Raw genomic sequence first — 18,617 nt, forward strand, 5'->3', positions numbered from 1 at the left:
AGGGTCAAAAGGATTAAACCAGAAGCACTAGTGAACAGCAAGGTCTACCAATTACCAGTAAAGCTCACCTGTCAAGTCCTATGGCATTTGCCTCTTTTTCAGAGAATGAATGCAGGAGTGCTCTACCACTGAACCACATCCTAGCTCTATTTATTTTGAGACAGGGTTTCACCAAGTTGCTATGACTGGCTTTGAATTTGTGATCCTCCTGCTTCTACCTCCTGAGCCACTGGGATTACAGGTGTGCATCACCACACCCAGCTGGATTTGGCTTTAAGACTTTCCACAGAAATTGTGGAAACCAAGAAGTGGGGAAAGCCCCTCCCTCTCCAAGCTGGGCCTGGTTCCAGCCCCCAGCCCCCAGCCTCAATGCTGGTGGAAGAACACATGGCAGCTCTGAGGAGCTGGGTGCTTCCACTTGCCGGTGGGCTTTTCTGGCAAGAAAGCTGGGAGCCTGCAGCCAAGAACCTGACAGCTGAGATGAAAGATTCTGTAGGACTTAATGGGGACTGTAAACAGCCGAGAAGCTGGGAACGTGGCAAGGCTCTGGGTTCCATCCCCAGCGCTGCAGAAACAAATGGGCAGAAGGGCTTTCATTTATGTCTGCACTACTTCCAAGCTCAGGAACAATGTGATTGCCACCCTTTGAAGTCTCCAGTTTTAAAAAGGCCCCAGTGTTCCTTTAGTGAGCTGGGTGCAGTGCACCCCAGGGAAAGACCAGTGGCCCACCTTGCCATTGTAACCATGCAAAGTAACTTTCTGTTGCACAGGGCTGGATGCCACAACAGAATAGGTTTTATTATGACTAGATTGTTTCAAAGTTCCATACTGTATATTCAAACAAGGCAACACTGCAAGCTCCAATGTTCATCAGGAAGAATGAAAACACCCTGTTTCTAAGCCCCTTGCTAGTTCTCACAGATGTCTGAATGCATACTGGCAGGTGGGTTTTTTTTCCATTAGCCCTTCATGGCTCCCTAGTTGTTTCTCTCAAATGCTCCAGTACAGAATCTCACTAGGCTGACCGGAAAGGGTAGGACCACCTATTCTCTGCTATTGTAAAATATGGACTTTATTCCAGCTGACCTCTCAGCTCTGCACTTGCCAGGGACCTACCCCATGTATCTAGAGACCAGTGCACCTCTCCACAACCATCAGGTAAAAGGAAGAATACGCGCATTTCACATTAGTTGGGGACAGGGCAGCGCCTTTATTCATTGATCTCCTCTTCCTCATCTTCAAAAGCTTCCTCTCCATCGTTTACAGTGGCATCCTGGTACTGCTGGTATTCAGATACCAAGTCGTTCATGTTGCTCTCGGCCTCGGTGAACTCCATCTCGTCCATGCCCTCACCGGTGAACCAATGCAGGAAGGCCTTGCGGCGGAACATGGCTGAGAACTGCTCCGAGATGCGCTTGAACAGCTCCTGGATGGCTGTGCTGTTGCCAATAAAGGTGGAGGCCATCTTCAGGCCACGCGGCGGAATGTCGCACACGGCCACCTTGACATTGTTGGGGATCCACTCCACAAAGTAGCTGCTGTTCTTGTTCTGGATGGCCAGCATCTGCTCATCCACCTCCTTCATGGACATGAGGCCACGGAAGACGGTGGCCACGGTCAAATAGCGGCCATGGCGCGGGTCACAGGCAGCCATCATGTTCTTGGCGTCGAACATCTGCTGAGTGAGCTCGGGCACTGTCAGCGCGCGGTACTGCTGGCTGCCCCGGGCAGTCAGTGGCGCGAAGCCTGGCATGAAGAAGTGCAGGCGCGGGAAGGGCACCATGTTCACGGCCAGCTTCCGCAGGTCGGCGTTGAGCTGACCCGGGAAGCGCAGCGAGGTGGTGACCCCGCTCATGGTGGCCGACACCAGGTGGTTAAGGTCCCCGTAGGTGGGAGTGGTCAGCTTGAGGGTGCGGAAGCAGATGTCGTACAGCGCCTCGTTGTCGATGCAGTAGGTCTCGTCCGTGTTCTCCACCAGCTGGTGCACCGACAGCGTGGCGTTGTAGGGCTCCACCACCGTGTCAGATACCTTGGGCGAGGGCATGACGCTGAAGGTGTTCATGATGCGGTCGGGGTACTCCTCGCGGATCTTGCTGATGAGCAGCGTGCCCATGCCCGAGCCCGTGCCACCGCCCAGCGAGTGGGTCAGCTGAAAGCCCTGCAGGCAGTCGCAGTGCTCACACTCCTTGCGCACCACATCCAGGACCGAGTCCACCAGCTCTGCGCCCTCGGTGTAGTGGCCCTTGGCCCAGTTGTTGCCGGCACCCGTCTGTCCTGCAAGAGAGCAACAGAGACCCGTGTGTTTCAAGGGACGGCTGGGAAGGAACTCTCCTCGGGGTTAACGCTCTTTAAATGGCCATGGAAAAGGTGTGTGAAATGGTTACATAACGCAGTGCGGGCCCAAGTCAGAGGGATGAGGAAACAGGCTCCACCAACCGCTGGCTGGCATATAAATTTCCTTTTTTATTTATTTTTTGCGGTGCTGGGATCAAACTCAGCGCCTTATCACATGCTAAGTGAGCACTTTACCACTGAGCCACATCCCAGACCCTAAGTTAGTACTTTCTATTGATTGACTGACTGATTCATTGTGTGTTGTTGGGGGAGGGTACTGGGTATTGAACTCAGGGGCACTCGGCCACTGAGCCTCATCCCCAGCCCTATTTTCTTTTTTATTTAGAGACAGAGTCTCACTGAGTGCTTAGTGCCTTGCTTTTGCTGAGGCTGGGTTTGAACTTGTGATCCTCCTGTCTCAGCCTCTGGAGCCACTGGAATAACAGGCATGCATCACCACACCCAGCTCCTAAATTAATACTTTTTAGACAAGTCAAAATATTTCACAAGGGCTGAGGGAGTGCACACCTCTGGGCTGTAGATTCAGACAGGCAGGGTTAGGATGCCTATAATCCTAGCTACTCCCCAGCACCTAAATAAAAATTTAAAGATACTTAAGATGTATGTCCATCTTGATGTGGTAATTTCATTTGTGTGTGTGTATGTGCTCATGGCACACAGTATTTAGCACTGAACCCAAGGGCTTGCTTGTTGTAGGCACTCCACCACTGAGCTACATCTCCAGCCCTTTTTATTTTTTTATCTTCAGACAGGGTCTCACTAAATTGCTGAGGCTGGCCTCAAATGTGGGATCCTCCTGCCTTAGCCTCCCAAGCTGCTGGGATTACAAATGTGTATCACCATGCCCACTGAAAACTCATTTTTAGACTCATGATTACAAGGTGTTAAAAATGGGGTTGTGGCTCTGTGGTAGAGTGCTTGTCTCACATGCACAAGGCACTGGGGGTCGATCCTCAGCACCACATAAATGTAAAATAAAGATATTGTATCTACCTAAACCTAAGAATAAATATTTTTTAAAAATGATATCTATATTTTTAATTAGTTCATTTACCCAATGGTGAATATTAAATATTGCCAAAATGGGACAAGGCAATTCTATTTCTTTCTGTACATATATAATAAACACTGAAAAAATCTCATCCACTTATGTATGTAAATGGAAATTAATTATGTTATACAGTATCATTGGGTTCTTTGAGCTTATTCTGAGTTACATGCAAATCTATCAAAGTATTGTAAACTGCAATACTATAATCCCAGTTGCGTAGGAATCTGAGACAAGAGGTTTGCAAGTTCGAGGCCAGCCTCAGAATTTACGAGGTACTAAACAAGAGAGACCCTGTTCAAAACAAAAAATAAAAAGGATAAAAAGGACTGGGGATGTAGCTCAGAGGTAAAGCACCCTTAGTTCAATCCCCAGTACAAAAAAAAAAAAAAGTATTTTAATCGTCTGTCAATCAACAATTCACACTGTGGAAAGCAGAATTGGAAACCACCCCATCACAAAATAATGTGTCATATGTTATACATATTTCACATCAGTCATTTCTTTCTTGTTTCTGAAGGAATAACAAAAAGGCTTACCAGACTTACTAAATGTGTGCCCACTCTTTCATTTTAAGGCAGTTTGTTTATCTCAGTATACTTCAAAAGAATTGGGGAAATAGATATTAATTCTAATACAAATTGGTCAGTTTAATTTTTTTTTTCTTTTGTCGCACTGGGGATTGAACCCAGCCAGGGCCTTATGCATGCAAGGCAAGCACTTTACCAACTGAGCTATATCCCTAGACCATCAGTTTAATTTTTAATGAAATGTTTTAAATCTGTTTTCATCAAATTCTTCAGGTTGTACATTTATCTTGTATACACACTTGCATAGGATTACACAGACCTTTACCCATTCACTGGGTTTTGTTCTTGTGGTACTGGGGTTGAACCCAGAGGTGCTCTACCACAGAGCTACAGCCCCTTATTTATTGATTGATTGATTATTATTTAGAGACAGGGCCTCACTAGGTTACTGAGTCTGGCCTTGAACTTGTCATCTTCCTGAGTCAGCCTCTGGGGTGGCTTGGATGACAGGCTTGGGCCACTACCCAGGCTCCCCACGTACTCAGAAGGTGATCTGACTATTCCAGTGGGTAGTCACAGTGTGCGGCTGCCCTCAGAGCTCAGCCTCTCTTCTCCAGAGGCAAGTCCACCCCTGAGCCACTCATGCCCAGGAGAGTCCTGTGCAGAAAGGCAGGACTCCACCAAGCACCTCTGAGCACCCACTGCCACATCAGATGAGAGGTGCTCCCTCCTTGTCCACCTTTGACCAGCAAACATGAGGCTCCTGGCCACGGGGTCTGCTGCGGTCCCTAGCAGGCTCAACAGGTTCAGCCTTATCAATGGTCCTGCTCCAGTGGCCCTGCTTCACTGGACACCACATGTATCCAGTGAAGTCAGCCAAGCAAGAAAAGCAACCAAAATCCTATGTGAGTTTAAAACGTATTGACCTATCAGTGACTCATGTCACACAGGAAGTTTCGGAAGGGGCAACTTCCTTAAATATATAAAGATTCCACAAATCAGTAAGGAAGTCCACAGCAGCCACTAGAAAAATGGGCAAAGGATACAACCAGGCAGTAGACACAAAAAGGGAAATTAAAATAGTTTAAATATTTGAAAGAGTGGTCAACCTTTTTCATAAGACAATTGCAAATTAAAACAAAGACACTCTATTTTTTCCCTATAAAATTGACAGAGATCAAAAAGCTAGATAGTATTGGTGAGAGTTTGGGGAGAAGGATTGAGTGCAGCTATCAAAATCAGTGCCTAGCCAGGCATGACGGCACATGCCTGTAACCAGGGACTCAGGAGGCTGAGACAGGAGGATCGCAAGTTCAAGGCTAGCCTCAGCAACTTAGACCCTGTTTCAAAAATAAAAGTGGGGTGGCTGTGTGTGCTGGGGACTTAGCTAATAGTAAAGCACTCCTGAGTTAAATTCCCAGTACTAAAAAAAAAAAAAAAAACCCTAGATTCAGTCATTATACTTCAGTGATTCTAGATATATAAACCTGTATATGAGGAAAATGAAACATATACAAATATTTACTGAGAAGTACTTTGTAACAGTAAAAAAAAAAAAAAAGGAAACAATTCAAAATCTATTACCAGAGGTCTGGTTAAATCCCTGCCAGGCTGGGTGTGGTGGCACATGCTATAATCTCAGCAACATGGGAGGCTGAGTCAGGAGGATCACAAGTTCAAGACCAGTCTCAGCAATTTAGGGAGATTCTGAGCAACTTAATGAGACCCTGTTTCAAAACAAAAAATAAAATTGGCTGGGGAATGTGGCTCAGTTGTTAAGTGCCCCTGGGTTCAATCCCTGGAACCAAAAAGAAAAAGAAAATCCATGCCAGTATCTATACAGAGGAACACTAATGGCCACAACAGGAACGAGGATCTAGCTCTGAAATGGAAAGATTTTCAAATATGTTGCTGGGAGTGGGAACAAGGTACTAAATTGCTCGATGCTGGCTACCACGGTGCATATCTGAAATACAACTGAAAGAATGCATGAGATCTTCTGAGAGGCAACAGGGACCAGCTTGGGGAAGAAAGGAAATCAACCTTTTACTACTCGTTCTGCTTTTCCTTTTGAATCATGTACCACAGAAATGCTGTACCCTGAGCCAGCAAAAGCTCTGAAAGACCAGGCTGTCTCTGAAGGATGGGGCCATTGCTGGGGAGGCAGTTTCAACAATATTGGTTGCTTAGAACATTTCAACTACACAAAACGTATTTTGTGATAATCAAGAGAAATTAAAATATGAAAACATGCCTTTAAGGAAATTATGTTAAAAGCCTTCAATAAATAGGGAAATGCTAAATGACCTGTACACAGGAAAGGTTCAGAGACTGTCGTAAAGGATGCCCCACGTATGTAATTGAACTTTTCACAAGGCTGTATCAGAGGCTGCACAGCTGCATCATCTCCCAAAAGCAGAATCAACTGTGTGTGAGTGTGCATCCAAGTGCACACAGAGAACCCCAACCTTCCTCAGAAATAAGATCCCAGGGGCACAGGTAGGAGAGGGGATTCCATTTCTACACCACATACTAATGTCTTGTTTGAAAAAAGCATGTGCGAGCCCTTTGCCTTCATCTGGTGGTGAAGACACATTTCCATATTAAGAAGGGAAGTTTCCTGAGAGCAGAATTGGCTGGCTGAAGCTGCACAGCAGGCCTCCCAGGTCTCTGAGCCAGCCCCACCGCAGGGGGAGCTCAGCCTCCACTCCTGTTGCCCAGCTGGGCACAGCATGCCTGTGGCTCAGAGCACTCCACCTGCATCATACCAGCTCTCTCAGGTGGCTGCCCCCTTGTTCTGTCATCACAGTCCCCTGCCTGTTCTCTCAAGAACAGGGACAGTCTCTCTCTTCCACTCAGCCATGCTGGCTGGCTGCCTTCTGGTAACAGACTCCTTGTCCCTTCTGAGCCGACCAACTCCTGTCCCCTTCCCTCCCCACCCAGCCCAGCAGGCAGCACCTGGCCAGATCCTACCATGGGCCTTGGGAAGAATAAATCAGGGCTAGCCTTATGTACTCCGGGAGAGCCTCACCTGAGGACTAGCCTCTTATTTAGTGTTAACCTTGAACTTGGGGCTAGCCTTGTACTCAGAGTCAATGCAGAACTATCACATCTTTACAAAAGAATTGCTGAGTGCAATTGTCAATAGAGCCTCATTAAAATAGCAGAAACCAACAACTAAAAATGGAGGCAGCTATTCAGACATTTTTGTCTGATTTCAAGTATCCAGCAACTCTGGGCTTGACCCTTCCTCTTCCTCCAGCTCCCACCAGCTACTGGGTTTCCTCTACATTTACATGATTGTCATGAAGTTTTCTCTGCCCCTGACAAAAGAAGGAAGCTGGTAACTTTTGAAAATATTTTCCCAGTCTCATAGCAACAGACATTCCTAGTTAAATATTTGGGGGTCACAAGTTGAACATCTTCTGTAGATATGCCATGACATTCATCAGTGGCTCCAGCTCATTAAACACTGGCTGGGATCTCTGAGCTTTGGCAGGCACACTGCAACGGGTCCCCAGGGTTTTCTAGGGGTGCACTCTCTGGTTATCCCCAGCTCACACCAGGCAATGGACCAATCCCCTGCCCGTGTGTGCTCCCTGCCTGCATACCTAGTCCTGAATCTGGAAGAAAGAGCTGCAAATAGAGAACTCACCTTGTTCTGCTGCTTCCTTTTCTTCCCACAATTAAATTGGAAGGACTGTTACACAACCAGCAATTCATTAGGAAAGTTTTTAAAAGTATAACCATGTTGTGGGAAACACAACTCTTTCACTTTCAAAATTATATGTTCATTACCAATGCAAGTTTCTTCAACCATCTCAAACTATATCTGAAAACAAAATGATGCTGGTGTGTCTATTTTGGTCTCGAATACACTAAGCAAACACAGTACCCTTGAATGGTACCCCATACTGGTTTATTTTAGTTTGCCTACAATTCACAGACAATTCTGCCTCTTTGTTATTTGATATTCAGCCAAACAATTTGGTAAGTCTGCATATTCTAATGCTTCTTCATTCTACATTTGGTTATTTTTACCAAAATAAGTGCATTTACTTAAAAGAAATCCCAATGCTTAGTTAAAACCATGTCACTTTTTCAAAATTACAACTAGTTAAAAATTCAAACTATTCTAAGTCAAAAACAAGGATGTTTCTGGGGATAGCTCAACAGTAGAGCACGTGCCTCACAAGGCTCTGGGTCCAACTCCCAGCCCCTAGGGGCGAAGGCAAAGGAGGACCATGTGTCCAGCAAAGAAGGAAAGAGGCAAAAAGCAACTCAGGAGCAAATGCCATTTCTAACGCTTCTAGAGTCTTACTGGGGACTCCTGGAAAACTACGTGGTCACCATATAGGTGCATCTTAAATTGTTCTCAATCTTCTTGATCCCATGAATCAATAGCTAGAAAGATGAAGACACACCCATTCAACACTCTTCCAATTTTCAGCTCAAGTAAATTAAACCAAAGAGATCGTCTTCCACTGGTGACACTGCTGCTGTGACAAACCATCTTCTGGCAGCTTCCTGAGCAGTCATGATCCACTTTCCCAGGGACCAGTGCAGGGCTTAACTGACCATGTCCTCCTGGCATGGAGCCCAGCCCTGCAGAAGGTCCAGGCTAAATGGAGTACTCAGTCCTGCGCCAGGCCCAAGGCGGGAGAGATGCCCAGCCTGGGCTCCAAAGGGAAGCCGATGCCAAGACCTGCTCTAAACCTCCCATAACAGTGCCTCCCATCATGAAACCGCCAAGACATCGATGCTTTGCATAGACAGATGGAAGGCATGCAAGACCACGGAAAATACCATAAGGAAGATCTACTGACTGGTGGCCCATCTGAAGAGTAAAGCATTCCAAGGTCACAGGAAGCCCGATGTTACAAAGTTTGAGTGGAATTATATATCAAATTGGAGATCCTTTTCTTATTTCCTCGAAAAGCAACAAGGGAACAGGGCATAGCCCACATCTTAATAATCCTCACGACCTGAGAGTCTGAGGCAGACTCAGATCCCAAGATCCAGACCAGCCTGGGCAACTTAGCAAGACCTGTCTCAAAATAAAAAAACAAAATGGGCTGGGGGTGTAGTTGGGTGATACAGCCTCCTTGGGTTCAATTCCCAGCCCCCCCCCCAAAAAAAAGGCAATAAGGTGTATGAGTGTGGTGTGTGTGCCCACAGGAGTCCACACCAAATTGTTTTAACACCTTGCCTTCGGTTTTCTGACATGTGTATCATATGTGAACAAGAGACTCTTTTTGACAGTGACAACTTATACAGAATGGTCAAACTCAAGAGTTTGTGTTTACATTTGCTAAAAATGTTCTGAGGCACTGAGTCCCCTAAGGTGAGAGTTTGGTTACTAAATCTCTTAATTTCAAGCAAAAGCAGAGCAAACCACTGCTGGTGGCATTAATGCCTCTGGAAAGGATGAAAAAGTATAGAAAGGGTTTAAATAGTTTGATTTTACTTTTGAGAATCTACTCTGAAATCAAAGTCAGAAACAAAATTTTTTATGTGAACCAAAATGTTGACTACAGTATTGTTTATGAGAGCAGAAACCGCTCCCTGATGAATGAGCTCCTGGGTATTGGCAATTATAAAGTTAAGAATTAATTATGCATCATGTAACTATTAAAAGTCAGATTCTACAAACTACATATTAACATGGAACATGTCTTATAATATGTGCAGTGGAAAAAATACAAAATATGATTACAACAAAAGAAAGTCAGCAAAAAAGATGAAAATACCTTTGTTGTTGTTGTTTGGGTTCCAGGGACTGAAGCCAGGGGTACTTGACCACTGAGCCACATCCCCAACCCTTTTTATTTTTTGAGACAGGGTCTTGCTAAGTTGCCAAGGCTGGCCTCTAACTTGTGATCCTCCTGCTTCAACCTCCTGAGTTGCTGGCATGTGCTACTACACCTGACATTAAAAAAAAAAAAAAAAAAGTACTCTTCAAATAGTGTAACATATTAATTTTTTCTGAAGTTCACGGAGACTGAGGTAGGTTCTGCCAACTAATTCAGGTTCAAGAAGCCTTATGGTATTCTCAGATTCATGCAGAAGCCGGGAACCCCTGGAGGGAGGAACCTGCAGAATTCTGAAGGGCACGTATTTTTATGGGAGTGGAGGAGTCAGGGCCGTGGCTTGTCCCAGAGTCTTGCAGGCTCGGGTACCCTTACAGTCACGGGTTGTAGAGCTTTTTCTTTTTTCCTTTCTGTGGTGCTGGGGATGGACTCCAGCATGTGTTCTCACTGAGCCACTGCCAACCGACAGGGCACCAAGCCCAAGAGGCCCAGAAAAGACGCGGGGCGCTACAGGAAGGGTCCAGAAGGAGGCTGCTGCGGGCCCAGCCCCACGCACCCAGAGAATGCTGTCCAGTTATCCAGTGCGACCTGTACAGGGCGGGAGTCCGCACTCTTCTCAGAGGGCAGGACCCTGAGTCAGTAGTGCAGAGTCGCTGCCTCGTTTGCCGGGGCATGTGAGCAGTGCTCCTGGCCACCACTAGAGGGCGCGCAGGCACTGCATGCTGGATGTATGTGGGTGGGGTCGGCTTTTTGGTATTAGGGATTGAACTCAGGGGTGCTCTGCACTAAACTATACCCCCAGTCCTTTTTTATTTGGAATCAGGATCTTGCTAAGATTCCGACTCTGGCCTCGAACTTGCAATCCTCCTGCCTCAGCCTCCCCAGTCGCCAAGATTACAGCATGTGCCACCGGGGCCAGGCCTATATTTATCTTGTGACTGGTTACCTTGCTGAACTTTCACAAGTGCAAGTCATTTTTCAGTGATAGCCCATCTGGAAACTCCAAGAGAATCGTTCAATCTATAAATCCATAACAATTCTGTGTTTTCATTTACATAATTTTGGTCTCTTTCCCGTTTCTGTGCACCACTAGGTCCTTCAGAAGTAAAAGCAAAGACAGTGGACATATCTTCCTTTTATCTGACTTTGTTGGGAATACTTACTTCTAAGGTTTCTCCGGGGAGTATGAAGTTGTTGTGGGTTTCTGGAAGTCAATCCTTAGTAAGAGGAGTTTTTACTGCCAGCTACATGGAAGTTTTTGTTCTCTACACTTTGGAACACATAGCAAAATTCAACAAATGTTTTTGGGTATCTTACAATGTCCCAGCCTGTACCAGAGAACAGTGACCCACCCTTTTATTCCTGGGATGTTGCTAAGTTATTGAGCACTCCTTCCTTTAATCCTCATGTCTCACTAAATACGAGGAAGTCCCATCCATAGATGAGCAAGTTGAAGGACCAAGAAGCAGGTAGCAAGTCCAAGGTCACAGGTGATAGAAAGCTAATATTTCAACCCAGGGAGGGCAACCACTCCCCAGACTCTCAGCCATCATACTGTCTGTATACCCTCTGCCTTTCAGTCTTATTTGGTCACCATGTCCTGATATTTTTTGCCCTTCTTAGAAACACAACCGCATTTGAAGTTTGTAATGTTTTATTTTGGAGTTTTTCTTTTTTTTAATTTTTGTGGTGCTGAGGCCTGAACTCAGGCCTTGGGCATGGGGACAAGGGCTAATCAATGAGGTATATCCCCATCCCTTTTATTCCTTTGGGACAGGTTCCTTCTAAGTGGCCCAGGCTGGCCAAGAAATCAGTGTCCTCCTCCTGCCCCAGCCTCTCAAGTAGCTGAGATCACAGTGTGCACCACCTGGCTGGCGTCTGTATTTTTAAGTGAGTTTGTTCATGGCTTTCACCTGCATTCAGGTGCAGCTACCTGGCCTCACAAGGAGTCCTGAGGAATTCCCACCACTCTTCCTCTGCAGGAGTTATTGCCCTCAGTTAACTATCTCTACCTGCTGCATTTTGAGAAAGGGGCTGGAATGCAGGTTGTAAATAATGTATTCAATTTCTCTACCATAGTACCTTTACATCAAGACAATGACCTTACAATTCTCACATTTCCTTGGAAGGTGCTTTCACCCAAACAGGTTCAGCATTCCTAATCTCAAAATCCAAAATGTTCCAACATTTGAAGCTTTTTGAGAACTGGTATGAATGACATCACAAGGGGAAAATTCCACACCTGACTTCATGTGATGGTCACAGTCAAATGCAGATGCACCAAAAATAGTGTATAAAATTACCTTCGGGCTCTGTGTAGAAGGAACACACATGAGTTCTGTGTTTAGACTGGGTCCCATTCTCAAGATGTTTAATTAAGAAATTGCAAATATCCCAAAATAAAAAAAAAAAAGAATCTGAAATCCTTCAGACCCCAAGCATTTCAGATAAGGAACACTCAAGCTGTACTAGGAGTGTGTGTGTGTGTTGATTGATTGAGGCATTTCTGTTGATTAGCAATATTTTTCCCTTGAGGCACATGCCTCATACAATAGTTAAAGTGATAATTTTGATATATAGTGGGAATTGTATATAGTATCTAACATTAATATCATCCAATGGGAAATTTTCAAGTCTGCTGCCCAAGCTGTAGGTTCTACCTGTAATAACACTTCATTTAATTTTATATCACTTTTCTTCAGGAGTCTGCAAGAGATAGGTTCTATCATGATTGGGTAGGTGGGAAAAGGAGGAAAAAGGATTTACTCAACTCTGATAAAGCACAACTCATATGGCATCAATCTTTTAGAAAGAAAACAGCACAGCTGTCTATAGGTGATGGAAAAAGAAATACAGGTAAAAACACATTGAAGTTAAAATGACCATTAAAGTACCCAAAACAAATAGTGAAATGGCTCTATAATGAGAGGGAGAAAGAAGCCAATGTGGGGCTGGGGATGTGGCTCAAGCGGTAGCGCGCTCGCCTGGCATGCGTGTGGCCCGGGTTCAATTCTCAGCACCACATACAAAGATGTTGTGTCCGCCGAGAACTAAAAAAATAAATAAATAAATATATAAAAAAAAAAAAGAAAGAAAGAAAGAAGCCAATGTGGAAAACTGTCTCCTGGGCTTTGTCTCTCAAACAAGAACTGCCAACACAAGCACTGCACCTAGAGACAGAGGTCACGTCCCTAAAGGAAAGTCCAGATTTCAAAGCCGTTCCCTGGTCGTGGGCCAGGCAGGACTGTCAACGTTCTTGCCAAACTTATCTACACCATGGGACGTTTTTAGTCTTGCACATAAACTGATTTTTTTTTTTAAAGAAGATAAGCAGGAGATAAAGCTCAGTGGTAGAGCACTTGACTAGCAGGTACAAGGCCCTGAGTTCCATCCCCAGCACCACACACACACACACACACAAATGATGAAATAGAAAGAGAGAAAAGAAGAAAGCAAGAAAAATAGAACCTACCAAATATGAAGTTATCAGGTCGGAAGAGCTGCCCAAAGGGTCCGGACCTCACACTGTCCATGGTGCCAGGCTCCAAGTCCACCAAGGCGGCCCTGGGCACGTATTTCTGAGCTGGAGGAGAAAGATGCCCACCTGTGAGTTACTTCAAGGTGTGTAGAGTATTCTGATCCCCCAACCCCCAAAAGAGCTGCTTAAAACAGGTGCTAATGACTTTTGGTATTGTGACTTTCTTATAATCACAAAGATTTTTCCTTTTTTTTTTTGGAGATAGGGTCTTACTATATTGCCTGGGCTGGTGTCCATCTCCATCTCCTGGGCTTGAGGACCCTAATGAGAAGCTGGGACACCCAACCACTGTGGGGACTACCCTGTGAGCCACTACACCCAGCCAGCTAGCTTCACATAACTGGGATGGGGACCCAGTCCAGGAAAAGGCAGGATGAGATGTCTGATCTCCCCTCCCAACTCCTTCCTGCCTACTGCATTTTCCAGTTCCTCCTGACACCTCTTTCCTGTTGGGCTATTTTACTTTTTAGCTTCATAGAAATAAACGTCATCCGTAGCAGCAAACTTCCATGTTGCTGTGACATTCCACTTTTTGGCTTCTCCTGCTTAAGGCACACATGCACATACCCAAGTTCCAGTCAGAACACCTCCTTCAGGTGTTCCCTCTCTCACTGGCTCTGTGTTCCCAGGGACACTGTCATTTATGATAGTGTAGCATTTCTATTTGTAAGCACATCATTAACAACTGGGCAAGAAATTGTTCCCTGTGAGGATGGGGTTAATATGACCCCAAATAAGTATTGCCCTGCTCTGCACACACCCAGCTAGAGGAAAAGAGGTGACCAAGCTGTGCATAAGTGTCAACAGGAAGTGCAGAGCATACTGGAATTTTCTAGTGCCACCTAGAAATTCCATCTTCTCAGCCTGGTGTTCCAGACCTATTGTCATGGCTGCTTACATGAATAAAAGCCAGTGATTCATGTATAATGCTCTTCCCAGCTCTGTGTGCACAAAGAGGAGGTGACTCCAGAGTGCAGTCACTCCAAACCACTGAGTGCAGTGAGAATCTCTGGTGACATGTTTTGTGTGCTGCCCAGGCTGGTCTTCAACCCCTGGGCTCCAGCCATGCTGTGCCAGCAGAGTGCCAGTCATTTCTGGGTGTCCTTTCAGTGTTTTAGAGTTTTGTTGTTTTGAAGGGCATGTAGCATTTTTATAATAAAAATTGTGGTAGAAATAGTGTATCCATGTAGTCACTATATATGTAAACATATCCAGGATGGGAATAATGCTATTCCAAAATTATTCCCACAGCTTGGATTAGATTTTTATCTTACTAAACTCCTCCACTAGTTACCCAGAAATCATAATTTCAGCTTCCAGGGATGCCGAACTTTTCTGAAGTTCGGCAAAGGAGCAGAAAAGTCATTTAGGAGGGTGTTTTTTGTTTTTTTCCAAAATTATAGCCAAGAGTCCCCAGTAAAAGATAAATTTTAAACTGAAAAATAAAAGTCACAGTTTTGCTCAAGGGTCCTCCTCTTAGGGATTCTACTCGGTTGTTTCGTTCCACTGTTGAAAGGACGAAGGAGAAGGCAGGCCAGGGCGCACGGCTGATTTCAAACCCCAAGTGGGTGGTCAGGGTTGGGTCCCAGAGCTCAGACCCTCGGGATAGGCGGGATCCGCAGTTTGAATAAATCGACGGCGGATTTCCCGCCCCAGGGGGAGCGAGGGAGTGGCCGGCATCCTGCTAGGTCCTGCGGGACTGTTTCCCGGAGCAACTCGCAGGGGTCTGGGCGGCAAAGGCGGGGGTCCCTGCCCGGGATGGCGGGGATCCCGGTCGGGGACGGCGGAGTCCTGCAGGGCAAGAGGCGTACCCGGCAGGGGGCGGCGGGGTCCCGGCGCGGAAGGCGGGGGCGACGCGCTACTCACACGATGACTCATTGTAGTAGACGTTGATCCTCTCCAGCTGCAGCGCCGAGTCACCCACGTAGCCTCCGGCCGGGTCGATGCCATGCTCGTCGCTGATCACTTCCCAAAACTTGGAGGGCGCGGCAAAGAAAGCGGCAGTCAGAACCCCCGCAGCCCGGGCGCCCCCACCCGCGTCCCCCAGGGCCCGCCTCGGGGCTGGATTCGACGGAGCCGCGGGTGGCCTTTCGGGGCTGAGGGTCCAGGCGGAGGAGGGTCCCCGGCCCAGATGCCGCCCGCGGCCCGCCGCGCTCTCGCGGGCGCGCAGTCGCTCCCAGGTCCCGCGCCCGGTAGACCCCGCAGACCCGGCTCCGAGCACCGACGGCGCAGGGCGGGGTCGTACGGTGAGACCCCCAGCGCGCCTCCCCCCGCAGGGAGCCGAGTCCCTTCGCGACCCACCTTGGTGCCGATCTGGTTCCCGCACTGGCCCGCCTGGATGTGCACGATCTCCCTCATGGCGGGGGCGCTCGGTGCTCGGAGCTGGCTCTCGGACGGCGGCGACGACTGCGGCCCGAGGCGCGCGCCCCGGCCTGGGCCCTCCGTGTCCCCGCCCCGCCCCGCCTGGCCAATGGCCGGCCGCCCGGCCCCGCCCCGGCCCTCCCGGCTGCGCCTCGCCCAGCTCGGAGACAGCTGCGGGACCCGGTGCCGGTTGCCGGGAACCGGACGGGTGGGACTGTAGAGATTTTAAAAGTGGGGGCGTTCGAGAGGGACTAACGCCTCCCGCCCCGCCACATTTTGCTGCCGGGTGCTGCCCCGCCCTGGGGGACACTCGAGCCCCGCGCTGGGCACCCAGGGCTGCGGGGCCAGCCGGCTCCAGGCCGCGGGCGGCGGGCTTGGGGACACGACTGTGGAGAGTCTGGAGGTGTCTCTGACCCCTGCCACCCGTCTTCAGCCCCAATCCCGGGCACAGGTTCCTGTGTTCCACCCTTCTCCGCTCCCTGGAGGTAACAGGTACCATCCGAACCGACAGTCACTGAAATGGGTCCACGGCTGCACATGAAGTGAACCTCCCTTGTCCACTCAGCCTCCCGTCTGGACTTTGCCTTGAAAAGCGCTTGCGCGCAGGCCTGGGCGCCACCGCCAGCCCAACTCCCTGACTCTCCTTATTCTTCAGGGTTTGGAGAGAGGTGCACCCCAGCTGATTCTAGGGAAGTTGCTTAGGGCCTCACTAAGTTGCTAAGCTGACTTTGAACTCACAATCCATGATCCTCCTGCCTCAGCCTGCTTGGAATTACAGGCATTTTTTCACTGCCACCAGCTGACCTATGTTTCAACTGGAGGAGTAGGGACCAGAAGAAAACTGTGACTGTGCAAAGTTTGTCTTATCTGAGGCAGGGACCACCAGAAGACACCTGTTAGCTGCAGAATGAACTAAGCCCTCCCTGGGGACAGGAGGTACTTTTGTAATGCAAACCATGTCCCATATTTCTCCTATAGTATAACTTCCAAATCTTTCTGTAGCCTTGACCTCCCTGGGAACCTCAGCCCTCCCAATTCCAGTGTCTCCTGGACATGGCCTTGAGACCTGTGCCTCAATCCCCCAGCAGGTGAAGCCCTAACTTGTTAGCTGGGCATGGGGGCTGGCCAGGTTCTGGGCTCCCTACATTTCTGGCTTAGTTGCCCTCCCTCCCCATACAGCCATTTACCAGCCTGGGTGGTGGACGTGTTCTACCACCCAGACACCTAGAAAGAGCTCTCTGGAGTAAACTCTGACAGGGAACGCTGTCTGGCAAAGTTCACACACATACACTCCTGGGGTAAATATGCCTGCCAGGCAAAAACTAAAATGCCTTTAGGGAGCAGGACTCCCTCTTCCAGTCCAGTTGTGTGCAGTAGAAAAAAATGGCCATTAGATGGTGAATGGGTGGCTTGCATTTTATTTATGATTCAGTTTTCAATAGCTCTGTGTAGACTCACTCAGTTCTCTGGGCTTTACTTATCTATAAAAAGAACGGGTTATTTGGGGGGACCACTAGGAGCCTGGCAGGCTTTCAAATGCCAGGGTTCTCTGGCACCTGCAGTCGAATGTGCATCCACCAAAGACTCCCGGAGTTCTATCACTTCAGGTCAGGATACTTCCTATGGAATCACTCTCCCCGTCCCCAAGCCAGGTAGAAACAACCGCAAGGAGGAAGCAGTGGTCTGTCATTCCAACCAGCAGTTTCTTTTAATTCATGAAAACTTGGGGGAAATCCTGCTGTGTGAATGATTGAAAGCGGGTGGAGGACTTAGAATTGCTTTTTCTTGTGGAGTTTTTCCAATGTTTCTGAACCTGGGATTTGCTGTCTTACCATGGGTTTCTGCTCTGACCCCAGTGCTGATCTCTGCCTGGTCCTGGGCCCAGTCAGTGTCTCTTCTCACACCTGTACTCCCAGGGAAACAGGTAAGAGGCCTCAGCTTTGCCTCCCCTTCACACTGGGCTGAGATGGCCCAGGGCCCTCCTCTGACTGTTCAGACCCTTATTTAGGCTGTTTGTTGCTTTGCTGATATAATTACTGACTCCAAGTAAATGCTACCTTTCCTTGTCTGGCTGAAGCTGCGTCTGGTGGGGAAGGCGTCACATTGGACTGTGTGGTCCGGAAGGGCCTTTCCCTCAGCCTGGACCACTCACTCCCTGGGGACAGAGCCATCAGCAGAGTAAAGGACAGTGTTCACTCAGTAGTTAATTGAGAGAACTGCCTTTTCAATGCTGGTTCTTTGGCTGGAATTTGAGTCTACAGGGCTGGGAAGGGGGTGTCGGTATAGCTTTGGGACCTCTGCTATAACCTGGATTCAAGGGAACACACTGACTCACTGGGATTTCTGAAGGCCACTGCTTGTTGCTGGACCTTTGCCAGATGCCCACACCTTGACAAAACAGGGTAGGGAGGTAATAGGAGCTCTTTGCTGGATGCTGTCATTCAGAACTTAGAGAATCCTGACCCTTCAAGACAGGGCTCTTGCAGATGAGAGAGCAGGGGCTCAGGTCAGAACCTATAATCTTGCTGACAAGCAGGGCTGAAAGGATCTCATCCAGGCCCGAGGCCTGCCCCTAGTTGCTAAGAGCCATAGCCAAGTAATATGATGCATGGCATTTTGGGTTGAAAGGTGACGCCAGCTAGCCATTGAGATGATATGATTATGTTAAGATTTACATTTATATGGATATTGGACTCCTGCTGTCCACCTCGGCCTGCTACAGGACTCCTGGAGAGTTCCCATTGGTTGGGGAAGTGCGGTAGGAGGGATTTCCGGAGGAGGAACTTCCTCTTGGAAGAGGGAGAATGCCGAGTGTGTCGATCGGCGAGCTTCCCGGGAACGTACGGGGCTTTGGCGGCAGTTTCAAAAAATAAAGTTTGTTCTTACTTGAGTGATTTTGTGCCCGGCCAGACTGCGGCAATTGGTGGCCCATACGGGGAACGCCTGAAGCTTGGAGGTGAGTAAAATTGCTCGCC

The 18,617-nt window shown here is 47.9% G+C and overlaps 1 protein-coding gene across 1 annotated transcript; it reads right to left on the reverse strand.

The window, feature by feature from the left end:
• Positions 1 to 405: 405 nt before the first annotated feature.
• Positions 406 to 15,706, reverse strand: Tubb6 (tubulin beta 6 class V). Its single transcript, XM_026415490.2, has 4 exons — positions 15,583 to 15,706; positions 15,148 to 15,256; positions 13,216 to 13,326; positions 406 to 2,274 (listed from the first exon to the last, which is right to left on the reverse strand). Exons 1-4 carry the CDS (start codon positions 15,637 to 15,639, stop codon positions 1,211 to 1,213), a joined length of 1,341 nt encoding a protein of 446 aa, XP_026271275.1. The 5' UTR covers positions 15,640 to 15,706; the 3' UTR covers positions 406 to 1,210.
• Between the last annotated feature and the right edge of the window lie 2,911 nt (positions 15,707 to 18,617).

The sequence above is a fragment of the Urocitellus parryii genome, chromosome 13 (assembly GCF_045843805.1).
Source record: "Urocitellus parryii isolate mUroPar1 chromosome 13, mUroPar1.hap1, whole genome shotgun sequence".
NCBI classification, from domain to species: domain Eukaryota; kingdom Metazoa; phylum Chordata; class Mammalia; order Rodentia; family Sciuridae; genus Urocitellus; species Urocitellus parryii.